General features: G+C 51.2%; 3 protein-coding genes across 3 annotated transcripts; 1 reads left to right on the forward strand and 2 right to left on the reverse strand.

Annotated features, from left to right (window-relative positions):
- Window positions 1-458: 458 nt before the first annotated feature.
- On the reverse strand, window positions 459-5,593 carry VTN00DRAFT_2844 (uncharacterized protein; the record flags this gene model as incomplete). The annotated part of the gene is made up of 2 exons (XM_069429099.1): window positions 459-3,391; window positions 3,448-5,593. The coding sequence occupies 2 exons, from the start codon at window positions 5,591-5,593 to the stop codon at window positions 459-461; spliced, it is 5,079 nt and encodes a 1,692-aa protein (XP_069283260.1).
- A 1,143-nt stretch (window positions 5,594-6,736) lies between these two features.
- Window positions 6,737-7,228, forward strand: VTN00DRAFT_2845 (uncharacterized protein; the record flags this gene model as incomplete). Its single annotated transcript, XM_069429100.1, has 3 exons — window positions 6,737-6,895; window positions 6,956-7,082; window positions 7,173-7,228. 3 exons carry the CDS (start codon window positions 6,737-6,739, stop codon window positions 7,226-7,228), a joined length of 342 nt encoding a protein of 113 aa, XP_069283261.1.
- A 302-nt stretch (window positions 7,229-7,530) lies between these two features.
- VTN00DRAFT_2846 (uncharacterized protein) lies at window positions 7,531-12,223 on the reverse strand (the record flags this gene model as incomplete). Its single annotated transcript, XM_069429101.1, has 7 exons — window positions 7,531-8,012; window positions 8,069-8,216; window positions 8,293-8,746; window positions 8,806-8,881; window positions 8,933-9,131; window positions 9,849-10,162; window positions 10,219-12,223. The coding sequence occupies 7 exons, from the start codon at window positions 12,221-12,223 to the stop codon at window positions 7,531-7,533; spliced, it is 3,678 nt and encodes a 1,225-aa protein (XP_069283262.1).
- Window positions 12,224-12,400: the final 177 nt, after the last annotated feature.

Genomic DNA, 12,400 nt, shown 5'->3' on the forward strand with positions numbered 1-12,400 from the left:
GTGTCTAGTCGCCGCCGGGCGGAGAGACCGGCCGACGCTCACTGCGACAAAGGTCTCCGCATACAGGCAGAGCACACAGCATGCAGGCAGTTCGAGATGCATTATTATTGATTTCCTTTTATTTACTGTACTGCTGGTTGCTTCTTACACAAGCAGATGCAAATGGAAAATCCTCTGGATTACATACATGCCGCCGCCAGCGTTCTGGCTTCTACTCTGACCCCTGCGGGAAACCTCTCAGGAACAGTAGCAGAACAAAGGGAAATAGGAAGATCGTTAGGAACAGGAAGACATAATGTGACCTGACAAACAAACAGATAGACCGCCAACAGTCACCAAAGGAGCCTCTTGTAGATTTAAATGTCCATAGATTGAATCCCTCCCAAAAATGAAAAAGAAAAAAAGAGGCAAAAGAAGGTGTTTCTAAACACACTACCCATCCATCGTCATCAATATTTTTAGACCTGGTATCTTGAAGTTGCCAGCTGCTCCTTCGTCTTCTGACTAATGGGCCCGAACTCTTGCATCGCCTGCATGTCGTCCAGGACTTCATTGAACGTGTCCTTGACTGCGCCTGCGACTTTGGTTCGATTCCACTCACCCCGCATCCTCCAGACGCAATCCATCAGGTTCGTGTTGATCTGCTCCAGCTGTTCGACAGAGCAGCCGCTCGTCCGCTGGGTCAGCTGCTCATGGAGCTCTTCGACATATTGATGGTCGACAACGAGGCTGGGCGAAGCATCCTCGTTGTTCAGCAGAGACTGGATGTTCGAGGGTTGGTGCGCCTGCTTAGCAGGAGTGTCAAACAACGGCACGGGAGGCTGCTGCGACCCGTGCGGTCTCGCCTGCGACTGGCTGCCATTCGGCACGCTGTTCTGCGAATACGCGAACTCTGAGATACCGGTAAGCAGGGTTTCCTCCTGCGTAGACAGTCGGCTGTTCTCACCTTGCTGAGTATCCGGCAGATGCTCCTCCTGGGATACTCGGTCCGGGTATGGAGTGAGGTCCGGAAACTCTTGCCGGAGGCCACTCCCAGCGACAGGACTCTGCGTATGATACTGAGGTCCGGTAGACTGGTCCGAGGTCTTCTTGTCAGAGGTCGTCTGCGTTGTTGACGCGTCGTTCGCATAATCACCTGGTTGGGATCCAGGGACCATTGGGGTCATCGGTCCTTTTTGGGAAAGACTTGAAAGGCCGGACTTTTGTCTGATCTGCTGAGAGGGTGCAGTGTGAGAAAGAGGTGGTTTTGGCTGTGCAGACGGGCCGAACGAGCTATTCTGGGTATTTCCGCCCGAGTGAGTTTCCGAGTTTGTCATATAGACATCGCCGTCGCCGTCTCCTCGAGACAGATGCGAATCATTGCTAGCAGCTGCATGGCCACCGTCCTCGTTGAGATCAGAGCCGCCGCCCCGGTGGTAACCATTGGTCAAGAAGCTCACGGTTGAATTTCTCGAAGGGGGAGCATGTCGTGGTGGCACATTCGAATGGCCATTCGGGAAGGGCTCGCCCAGGACAACTGGCCCAGACGAGACATTAGAATCAGTGTTCCCATGAGGCACATTCGTTGCGGGCGGAGGGCCCATTATACTATCTGCTTCCTCCGCTCTCTTGGCTCGCTCCATAGCAGCCCGTTCGCGTTCCAGTTCCCGAAGATAAACATTCTCGCACTCCGCAACCAATGCGGGATCTGTCTGCTCAATTGTACCAATGTCAACTTCCACGTTCGAGAGAAGCTCGTTGGCCCTCAAAATCCTCTCTTGGTCTCCCAGTTGCCGCGCGTCCTTGGCCAATCGCTTGATATCTGCTAGGAAGTCCTTTGGTCGCTTATAGTATCCGTTTGACAATCGCTTCTCGATCGTCACAATTTCCAGATTGTAGTAAAACTTGCCAGATACGGTCTCTCGCAGACCAGGAACACCATGTTTGTCAAAATCCTTCTCAAATGGCCGGAAAGTAGTTCGTTGCTCTAGCGGCAAATCGGAAGTTACGATATTGGGATCTTCGTCTTCGAACAGATATCGGATCTGAGACTCGTCGATAACACCAGTCCTGAATCTCTTGTACTTCTTGATTTGGTCCATTATGGGTTGAATCCGGATCTTCAAGAGATTCAAGGTCTGGTGATCCTTCTTTTTCTGGGCTTTCAATTGCTCTTTCGTCGGCGGAGTAGGAGGCTTGGGCGGTGGGGGTGGTGCGACTTCCAGCGTCTCCAGCTTGCGTCGCTTGCGATTTTCCGGATCCGGGAACTCTGCAGGGGGCGTTTTCACATAGTCAATCAGATTGCTGAAGAATTCGTATCGCGCCGAATACCCTGGGGCCTTGAGTTCATAAAGGTTCTTCTTTGAGAATCCGAAGAGGGTTTTCAGCATTCCAGCATCAACCTCCTCGCTATTTTCTTCAAGAATACCGAGGAGCAAGACGGGATCTGTTGGGGGAACGGAACGTAACAGGCCCAGGAACGTTGATATCACCGTTTGGCCCACAGTATCGTACCAGGTCTGGACGTTAGGGATATAGATTACGCTCGGTTTATGTCTCTTGACCTCCGCAAAGAGCTGGACAACGGTTGCTTCTGGAGATCTCGTCGAGTCGCTGATTAATGTTGGAAGATCGAAAGACTGGACATGGAGGCCCTCGAAATGATGCAGGATGGCGGCTGCCACATACTGTTGGCCCATACCCTGCGGTCCACGGATAAGGAGTCTTGGTCTGAAAACACGGGCAGACTCGAACTCTTGCTGCATCCTCTCCCGTCTAAAACTTCCAGCCTCTGGCTCCTCAAACTCCGCTTCTTCTAGGGCGGTAAGTCTCTTCTTTTGGGGCAGGATTTCCGAAAGCAATTTTTTAATCTCAGTGACAGGATTGCGCAGCAAAGGCTCCACTGTCTTAGGTAGTGGAGAAGCACCGGAAGACGTAGATCTCTCCGACGAAGGGACGATCTTCTTGATTGACATCATGAAATCCTTCGGCGTGACTTCGATCTTCTTCGGGTCAATAAGAAGCTTCTCAGACGACCTATATATCTGAGGGTATCGTCTCTGCACGGCGTTAAGGGCGGCTTCGGTACAAAGAGCACGAAGATCTGCTCCCCCATAGCCCTTCGTGATCTCCGCCAATTCATCCTTAACATGATCTGGAAGTGGTGGGTCCCATCCCCTTGTATGAATGTCCAAGATAGCTCGCCGGCCCTCCTTGTTTGGTAGAGGAAAGTAGAATTCGCGGTCGAAACGACCAGGCCGTCTGAGAGCAGGATCAATGGAATCCGGCCGATTGGTTGCGCCAATTACGATAACTTGGCCACGCCCATCCATGCCATCCATCAAGGCCAACAAGGTCGAAACAATGGAGGCATGGATTTGTTCCTGCTTGCTCGATCTCACAGGCGCAAGCCCTGCGTCCAAGTTAGTATGATAGCTTGATTAAACCGTGCCTGTGGAGGATGCTTACCATCAATCTCATCGAAGAAGATGATACTAGGCTGCGTTTTGCGAGCTTCTTCGAAGAGCAATCTAAGCTGCCTCTCTGCCTCACCAACCCATTTGCTCAACGCATCTGCACCTTTTCTCATGTAGAAAGTGACCTTGCGGCCTTCTGAACTCACGCTGTTCGCCAGGGCACGAGCCAAGAGCGTTTTACCCGTTCCAGGAGGTCCATGGAACAAAACGCCTCTTGGGGGGACGATGTGGAAGCGCTGGAAGATTTCAGGGTACAACAACGGGAGGGAGACCATCTCTTTCAATTGGTCAATATGTCCTTGCAGCCCCCCGACACTATCAAAATTGACGTTCGGGTCAACGCCCAAGGGGTCTGCATCAGCTAGTGCTTGCTTATCCTTAATCTTTCCAAGGTTCGCTGGTGTTCCTGAAAGACCCCCTTGGGCAGTATCAGCACCATGAGTTTGAGCAGGTGTAACGAGGCCGAGTCCGGGGGCTTGCGCAGAAGTAGGAGTCATCCCAACACCACCCACGCTCCTTGGATGTTGCATGGTTTCATCATCACTGCTATCGCTTTCCACTCCACCAGCTGCTCCAGGCGCTCCAGGCGGAGCCAGGACCGCCGTCGGACCACCCCCGCCGAATGGACCATACGTGGAGAAGAGGGTCCGCTGCCAGCCGCTTCCACCGCCTCCCCGACCACGGCGGGAAGGGGATTCGGCAGGCTCGTTTTCGGCTTCTTCAATTGGAAGCGTAAGGTCGGGCCGAATGATCCTGTAGTCGACATCCTTCCGACTACGACGAGGTTTGTTTTCGTAGATTATCTCGGGCTGTACTCGTCGACGGGGACGATCTCCTTTCAAATTCTCAAGTTCCTCGGCCAGTTCTTCGGCGATGTTGCTTCTCGCCTCTGAATCGCCACGTCCTCGAGACTGAGACTTCCTTTTGCGAAGGCCAGGGCGTCGCCCGCTAGTACTCTCATCTTCCTCGTCGCGAGCCTGGCTCCTTTTGCGCGGCGAGCCACGCGATTTACCCGATTCGGACAGATCGTCGTCGTCATTAGACTCGTCTTCACTTGGTGGTTCAAAATCACTTTCTTCATCTTGTTTCTTGCGCTGAGAACCTCGTGTAGTCCTCCGGCGGCTTGAACGACGGGGCTGTGATGGCTCTTCCTCCTCAGGCTCTGCTTCCTCAGCTGGTTGATTCCGGGCTGGCCTGTTTCTTCTCCTCCTTGTCGGCCCCTCATCATCTTCATCCTCTTCTTCGTCTTTCGCATCACCATTCTCAGATTCTGGAATGAATTCCTCGCCTTCTCCCATTGCGACGTCAGTTTTGTCTCGATCGTCTTTTCCGGAAGCTGGTGACTCCTCTAAATCACCCTGTTGGTCGGTCTCCATGATCTCCAACTGAGAACCCTTGGGCTCAGCGCCGGCCTCTCCCATTTCTCCTTCTTCCTGCTTCGGTTGTGTGGACTCCTCCTCCTCCGCGATAGCGCTCTGTGGGTGTCGAACGCTCTTGGCGCCTCGTTGAGGCCGCGAGGTCTGGGCCTCTGGACTTCGTGTACCTCGTTCCACGGTCTCCACATGGCGTCCGGAATTCGTAAGCGCATACATGTCTTCCGACATATCACGGTTATGGCGAGTACTGCGTCTGGTTCCTTGGAAGACCTCTGGTGTGGGCTGACGCTTTGTCCCTTTGCCAATCTTCAGCGTAATGACATTGCTCCCCTTCTTCCTCGGTGGAGTTTTCGTTATAACTTCCTCGACTTCATCCTCGATGCTGCTGGAATCACCCTCATTGTACACCGGTCGATTCTTGGCAGCTTGCCTGCGAGCGACACCCCTTGCATTTCTCTCAACGTTCGTTTCCTCTTCCTCTTCCGAATCATGAAAAGAGAGTTCGTCTTCGTCACTCAGAATCTCGTCGTCGGACACGATGTCGTCGTCAGAATCTCTCCGCCTCCTTTTCTTAGCTGGCTTCGGCTTCTTCTTCGATTTGGATTTTGTGGCTGCATGCCGAGAAGGCCGTACCGGATGATCGCTGTAGTCGTCATCGTCGGAGTCTGACTTGTTCGCGATCTCCTCAATTGAGCGCTTCGTGCGCGCCATAATACCGAGAGGGAAGGAGCTTCGATGAGGGGTTCTTTTCACGATAGCCATGTTAGTTGCTGAGTGGACAATTGCTTTGACGAGGGAGAGGGGACCAATGTAGAAAGTTGGAAAAGATAGACTAGCAAGATATATATATATATGAGGAAGGAGTGAATGGAACTTACGATCTGAGGTGGTGAAGTTAGATACACGATCGCGAGGCGCGAACCAGGCAGACACCCAAACAGGCACCTCCACCTCTACTCATAGACAGCAGTTGAACTCATGAACCTTGAATGGGACTTGGCCCGTGACGGATTCGAACAAGAACGCGGAGACAGTATAACGCAACGGCTAGGCGCAATGCCAGGCAGGGGAGGTCTCTCGAGAGTACCCGGAAGACCTTGGGAAGGAGACACGACCAGCGCTCGAGGCGGGCAAGACAGAAGCAACAAAAGAGCGTGACGACGGGAGGAATGTGCTATGGAGCGCGCCGTATCGAGGTGGATGGCAAGGGACGTTGCCAGCCAAGCGGGTGATAATCGGGAAGGGCAGCAGAACAGGGCGGACGACGAGCGAGCGAGACTCGCGGCGCTTTTGCTGCCGCACCAGCCACGCCCGACCGAGGAGTGGCCGCCGCCCGCGCCACGCCCATACCTCTCCCGGTTTAGCGCCAGGGCCGATCGGCTCGTGCACGTGCCACAACTTCGTTCTCCACGCGCTACTGCGATCACCTTTGAAGAGTGCATTTTCCAAGCTGTTTATTGTCAAGATCATCGAGGCCTGTCCGAGCCCCTGAGGGACGGGCCAGAAACGTCTGAAAAAAACTCCCTACCGGTGATTCCATGATGCGCGGGGCGGTTTTTTGGCTTGCTTCAGAGGGGCTTTTTTTTTCTGCGGCCTCTCCGGATTCCATCGAAACCCTCTTGGATGTTGACAAGATGAGGTTCGGTTCCAGGGGCAGCATGGCGGCAGAAAAAGAAGCTTATCGCCTTTTGGCTCCTCCCCGCATCCTCACCGCGCCTGTTCAACCCCCGCCTCCGCCTCCAGGAAGAACAGGAACAACCGCGTCACGTGCGTGATGACTCAGCGAAAGCGTTCCCGCCGGATCCTGAGGCGGACGCGCGCAGCGGAGGACACTCGGGAAGTGGGAGGAGACCGGAGGGATCGTGAACGAGCTTGCGCTTCGTCAATTGACAGTTTTCCTTCACGATGTTTTCCCGGATAACGATGTCGTGGCGTGCATTGCCGTCCTTTGCCCTCGTGTCCCGAAACCACCGTCTTGCTCGATATCCCTCCTCGGGCAGGGCATTCGCTACTACCCCAGCACGTAGGAACTCCTCAGAGGATTCCAATTCTGTGAAAGAAGGGGTTGGTGATTTTTTTTCTCTCCTTTTTTCAATTCACTTTTTTTCTAAGAAAGCTTCACAGCTCGCGGCCTTCAAAGCATTCGGTCGCCCTTTTGCCAAGGTCTTCCTGGGTGCCATCTTCACTTACCAGGTCATTTACTGGACCTGGCTGAAGCTCGAGATGGACGAGGCAAAGCTTGAAAAGAACAGTAAGCCTTCATTTCCTCGTTGACAAGATAATCTTCAGCTGTAAAACCGAAATAAATGTCCGTGTTTGCGCTGACTTGGCATTCATGCAGAGGAGATCGCGGCGTTGGAAAAGAAGGCTCGGGACTTGGCATCGGCGCAAAAGTGAAACCCCCTGCACATTTCCTAGCCAGTGATCAGATAGTAAATGTCATGTCATCTGTTATTTTGAATGCAAGTGACGGTTCGCTTGGTGCAGTCGATGCCGCGCGTTTTATGAAGTTTGACGAGGAAAATACCTACCGTTTTTATATTCCCAAGAATCTTATGAGTTTTCTCAGTCGCAAGTTACCTAGGTACCTACTTGGTGTCCACTTCTTGTATTACCCGAAATTCTTCCAATTTAGCTATCTTTCCTACTTCCTAGCTTCTGGTTGGAGCACAAAATTGCTGGTTCGCCGAATCCCTTGGTCACAAGTAGCCGAGCCCAGCACCGCTGATCGCCTCTAAATCCGCTCTGATTTCCCATTCGTCTGCGCCTACCCGGCCAGCAATCTCCATCTTGCGTTGCCTTCCGAGGTCCAGCCACCGTTGCAAGAGGTTCCCATCAATCATACCTCGTCCGCCAATGCCGTCACTCTCCACCGCCCGGTATGCACGGGGGTTCAGTCCGCATGGATGTTCGAGAGTGTTTGTCAGTTGAGACTGCAGAGCCGACAGACGTCGGTATGACTCTTCAGAGACTGACGTGACAAGAGCCAAGGATCCCGTCTGGAAAGTTATCAGCACTTGGTAGAGTGGGGTATACACGTCGATGTCCATTTCGTCGGAATTTGACACTGCAAGCTCGGAAGAGACTGCTGTACGGGGCAGAAGGGTAACAGTGGAAGCGAAGTGGCCGGTATGGAAAGTGCTGCGGTTCAGAAGTCGATCTCCATTGGAAGATTTCGGATCTGTGGTAAGATATTTGGTTAGGACAGAGCTAGATCAAAGGCCATTCTCATCTTACCTTCTGGGTCATACTGCAACACGTGTAGATTGCAGTCGCCGTCGGCTACCAAGATGTATAGTTTCTTGCCATCCGGGAGGAAATCTGCGGCAACAACTTCGAGGTAATCGGTATCCTTCCCAAAGAGCGTCATCTTGTATGGTTCCTCCTGCGTTCGACATTATCAGTCATTTTCCATGCACTATACTGGGAAATCGCAGCCACAAGAACGGTAGGGTATTTACCGAATATCCAGTGAACCACAGGCCTTTCAGAGCGTCTCCAAGGATACACATCCCGGTGCCTTTGAGCTCCTTCACAACATTGACGTAACATTGCATGTCCATGAATGCCACGGGAAGAAGGCTGCCATCTTCCTTGAGCCCTCTCACCATACACTTTTGTCCTTGAGCCACAATCAAAAATCCTTGGCCTCCGATTCCTGATAACGCTGTCACAGCACCCTTTACAGGTTCTTTCCCGATAAGCTTTAGTCTGCGGTTTGTCTCTGGTTTCTCGGGGTCTGGGACCACTTCGATTACTTCGAAAACGTAGAGACATCCACGAGAGGCTATGTCTTCGCCTTTTGCGAATGCCGTTCCCACAACGATCAAATCCTTACGTTCGTGTGTGTTCTCGGAGGTCTCGAGGTTGATATTTTCAACCGCCATAACACGTTCTGCTGGACCGAGCGGGTAGCTGTGGCGCAATTACAATGTCAGACGGATCACATTATCTCAACCCTGCCTGTCACTTACCTCACTATAACAGACCAGTTCTTTGGGCTAACAACTTTTATAGAGCTTCGGTCGATCTGTGGAAGGAAGGAAATAACTGAGCGGCGTCAGTTCACTGCATTTTCATCGCAACAATTATGTGACTAACCCTCGTTACGCCATTCCGTATGCACCTCATCATCTTCCGGTAATTTGAAGTCTGATTTGTGACTCGTTCCAAGAACGTAGGTTTCGGATGAAGACGAATATGTCAAATGATCAACTTGCTCCCCTAGTGGAATTTTACGCAGTGTCCACGAATAGTCGAATTCAGTCCCAGAGGGCAACTGGCATATTCGAACGATATCCTGTTATCATTGAGTCAGCACCAAGTGCTGATTTCTGGCTGGATCGGGAGCTCACATCGGAATCCGCATAGATAAATCCTTTTTCAGATCCAGGGGTGTGGAAACTACTTAGGCCACGAATAAACTCCCCTCTTAGACGTATAACATGTGGCAAGCTGGTTGACGTTTTAAAAACGAAGCTTGGAGAAGCACCAGGCATGAATACAGTACTGAAACCGGCAACATCAGGCAATGCTCTCAGTGGTTTTGGTCGTTGTTGCCCTTCCTTGGAGGTTTTATAAGCTGCTTCAGAGGGGACTTTTGACAACGTATGATTGATCTCTTTCAAAAAGCGTAGGTTAGAAGGATTCCTTTCTGGCCCCTTTTTGTACATAAATGGCCTGTATATTACAAGGTCGTCGCTTCCAGTTCGCAGCTATAATATGGATTAGAATTTGCACGTCTTCAAATGGAAGAAAGGTCATACTATTAAGTATGGAGATTTTATCAACGAATCTCCGAGGTCCGTCACGAGAATCTCGGTCAATGTCTCCCGTGTAGCTGACCGTTTCGGCGGAGGTTCTGTCGACAAAATAGGTAGTAGGCAATCAACGCCCTCGATAATGGATATTCGTTCCAAGTCGGGGAGCCGGAAAATCTAGCAACTTCTGTTATTATCCGTCGAGAAAGCGTTTTAGGGTATATCAATTAGCGCAAGCACATGGGCCGGTCACTTACGAAGAGCTTGCATTCCGAACTCAATAAAAATAGAAGCAGATTGTTCTGTCCTTCACTCTTCTCCGCTACGTCCTCTTGAACGAAGAAGGCCGATTTATCGTTGTACAGACAGCCTGAGAGCCACTTTCTTGAGGTGATCTCCTCATTAACAGTAACTTCGTCCAGGTCACCGCTTTCATCAGCCTGCAGAACCAACAGCGTCGAATCATCTCGGAGTATCGCAAGATAAGGGTCTGCGAAGCTTGCGCTCACGACTGTTCGCTCGTCACTCGTGTCCTCATCCCATACAGGGTATATTTGGGCCAATCCCAGGTCTGTTTTGTTAGCACACTCATTCGTGAGTCTGATGAAGCACAGTCACAATACTCACTGGTGTCATAGCTCCTGACCTCACTCTTCAGAACTTGAACAACCCGACTTCCATTTGCCAGTGTATCCACGTCAATGGTAGGTTCTTCATTTGGATTGAACTCCGGAGCCTTAAAAACCTCAAAATTGTTGCCAGCTGTGGTGTATACTACTGATTCTTCTTTATCAGTAGATGCTGACTTCGAGAGAATCACATAACGGTCAACTCCTTTCTGGCCAGACTGTCCATTGGTGTTTGACGAAGTCTTCGTTTGTGCTTCACTCACGCAGACTGACCAAATGCCTTCAACGCCATCCACTTCAATGGAGTTCACAACCTCTGGATCAATCTCGCGCTTCAGGACCACCAGGCCACCGCTTCTATCCGAGCCTTGAGAAGCAACCAGCTCCAGCTCTGCGGATACACCGTGAACTTCATGGCTATTTACAGCATTTTTTTTCGGAGATCTACCCAGTGCTATATCTCTCAATGGGCCGATGTTCGAAAGCCTATCGTGCAACCGAAAATTATAGGTCCCGAACGTGGGACTGTCTGTAAATGGGCGATGATCTTTCAGAGTTGCGCTAGGAGCGGTAGAATACAGATCATCTTCGTAGGAATCGTCTTCATCCTCTTCATCGTCTGTAGCTGATAAGTCTGTCGGGTCATCCGCACTTCGATTGGGTTGCGCTCGTGACTTTTTCGTGTTAGAGGTGGCATTTGACCACCCTAACAGGACTGAATCCGTATCTTCGCTGCCAAAAAATACCTTGCCATGGCCGAGTGCAGCAGAGCACGAAGCAGCAGCTTTCAGAACGCTTCCACTGGCATGAGCAGAGAGAGGATAGATGGAAATACCAGACACCGACCTTCCATCTAGTTTGAAGCTGACGAGAACCATATCTCCATTTGACAGTGCCAGAACCAAATCTCCATTGTCGGTGCCGAGCTGCTCAACAACGCAGCCTTCCAAGCGAAGAGCCAGATCGGATTGGTCCGCCATGGAAAACGCGGAGATCTGTCTCGAGAACTCATTCACTCCAACTGCGTTAGTTTTTCCAGCTTGATCGACGTGCACCAGTTCGTTCGATCCAACAAGCAGAGCCCCCCCGACAGGTGGAGGAAGAGCTACCACCTTAAACAAGTCGCTAGGAAGTCTAGAAACCGAGAGAAGAGTTGTGGAAGCGCGCTGTTCAAGATCAAGGGTGAATACAGAATAGAAGACCACATCCTTCCGTTCATGCAGCAATGCATTGGAAGTGGCGACCTGTGAGTATAATATACCAAATGTCGGTTCCCTATACTCATATAAAAATGCCAAGCTGATTGGATGAAGGAGTGATGGGTCCAATGCGGTCAATGGAAGGACAAATGACGATGCGTATGGAGTCTGATGTATCGTGATGTCCTTCTTATTGGCATCGGCAACATCTTCCATCTCATGGTCAGATCGCTCTCCGTCGAGGTCAGGATCATAGTCATCCATGACCAGATCATCTCCGGGTTGATGAAATGGTAATATTGCCAGGTTGCGCGCGCCAAAGTGCAGAAGCGCACATCTGCTGCTTGGATCCACAGTAAGATGACTGCCACAGCTGCTCAGGTCAGGCACCCAAGGGCTACGGTTCAGATCCTCCCTCTCGTAGTAGTGAATCGAGATGGTGGAAATGCCATGGCGTTCTGGGTCCCACTCAATCAAGCTGAGCTTTGCGTTCCGGAAAGCCGCGAGGATAGCTTCTCCTCCGCTCTTTGAATTCAGTATCTTAACGCGACTGATGTCGGTTACTGTTCCATGGAGAGGGTATTCTGCGACGAGAACAAGCCTTGTATCCTGTGACCGGTCCGAACGCGACGTTTTGTCATCCGGCTTCTGACCGTCTGTTCCAACATTGACATTGACTAAAGAGTATATTTGAAGAAGAGATGTTTTGGCCACTACCAGATTGTTTGCCGTTGCCGAAATAAAAGGAATTGACAAGGCATGAGTGACCCCAGAAGGGGGCAGCAGCTCAGTATAACATTGCATCTTGTATTAAAAGATCAGACCGGGAACAACAGGGCCCGCCGATAAATCCTGCAATTAGAAAAGAAAACACATCATGAAGCTCTTTCGGACTGGGCTTAAAACTCCCGCCTGCACGGGAAATAAGAGCTCTCAAGGCCTGGGATGATGGACAGCCAAAGGCCTGTCCCAATATGGAAT

This window comes from Thermoascus crustaceus (assembly GCF_041956765.1).
Source record: "Thermoascus crustaceus strain CBS 181.67 unplaced genomic scaffold VTN00scaffold_11, whole genome shotgun sequence".
Classification (NCBI taxonomy): Eukaryota; Fungi; Ascomycota; class Eurotiomycetes; order Eurotiales; family Thermoascaceae; genus Thermoascus; species Thermoascus crustaceus.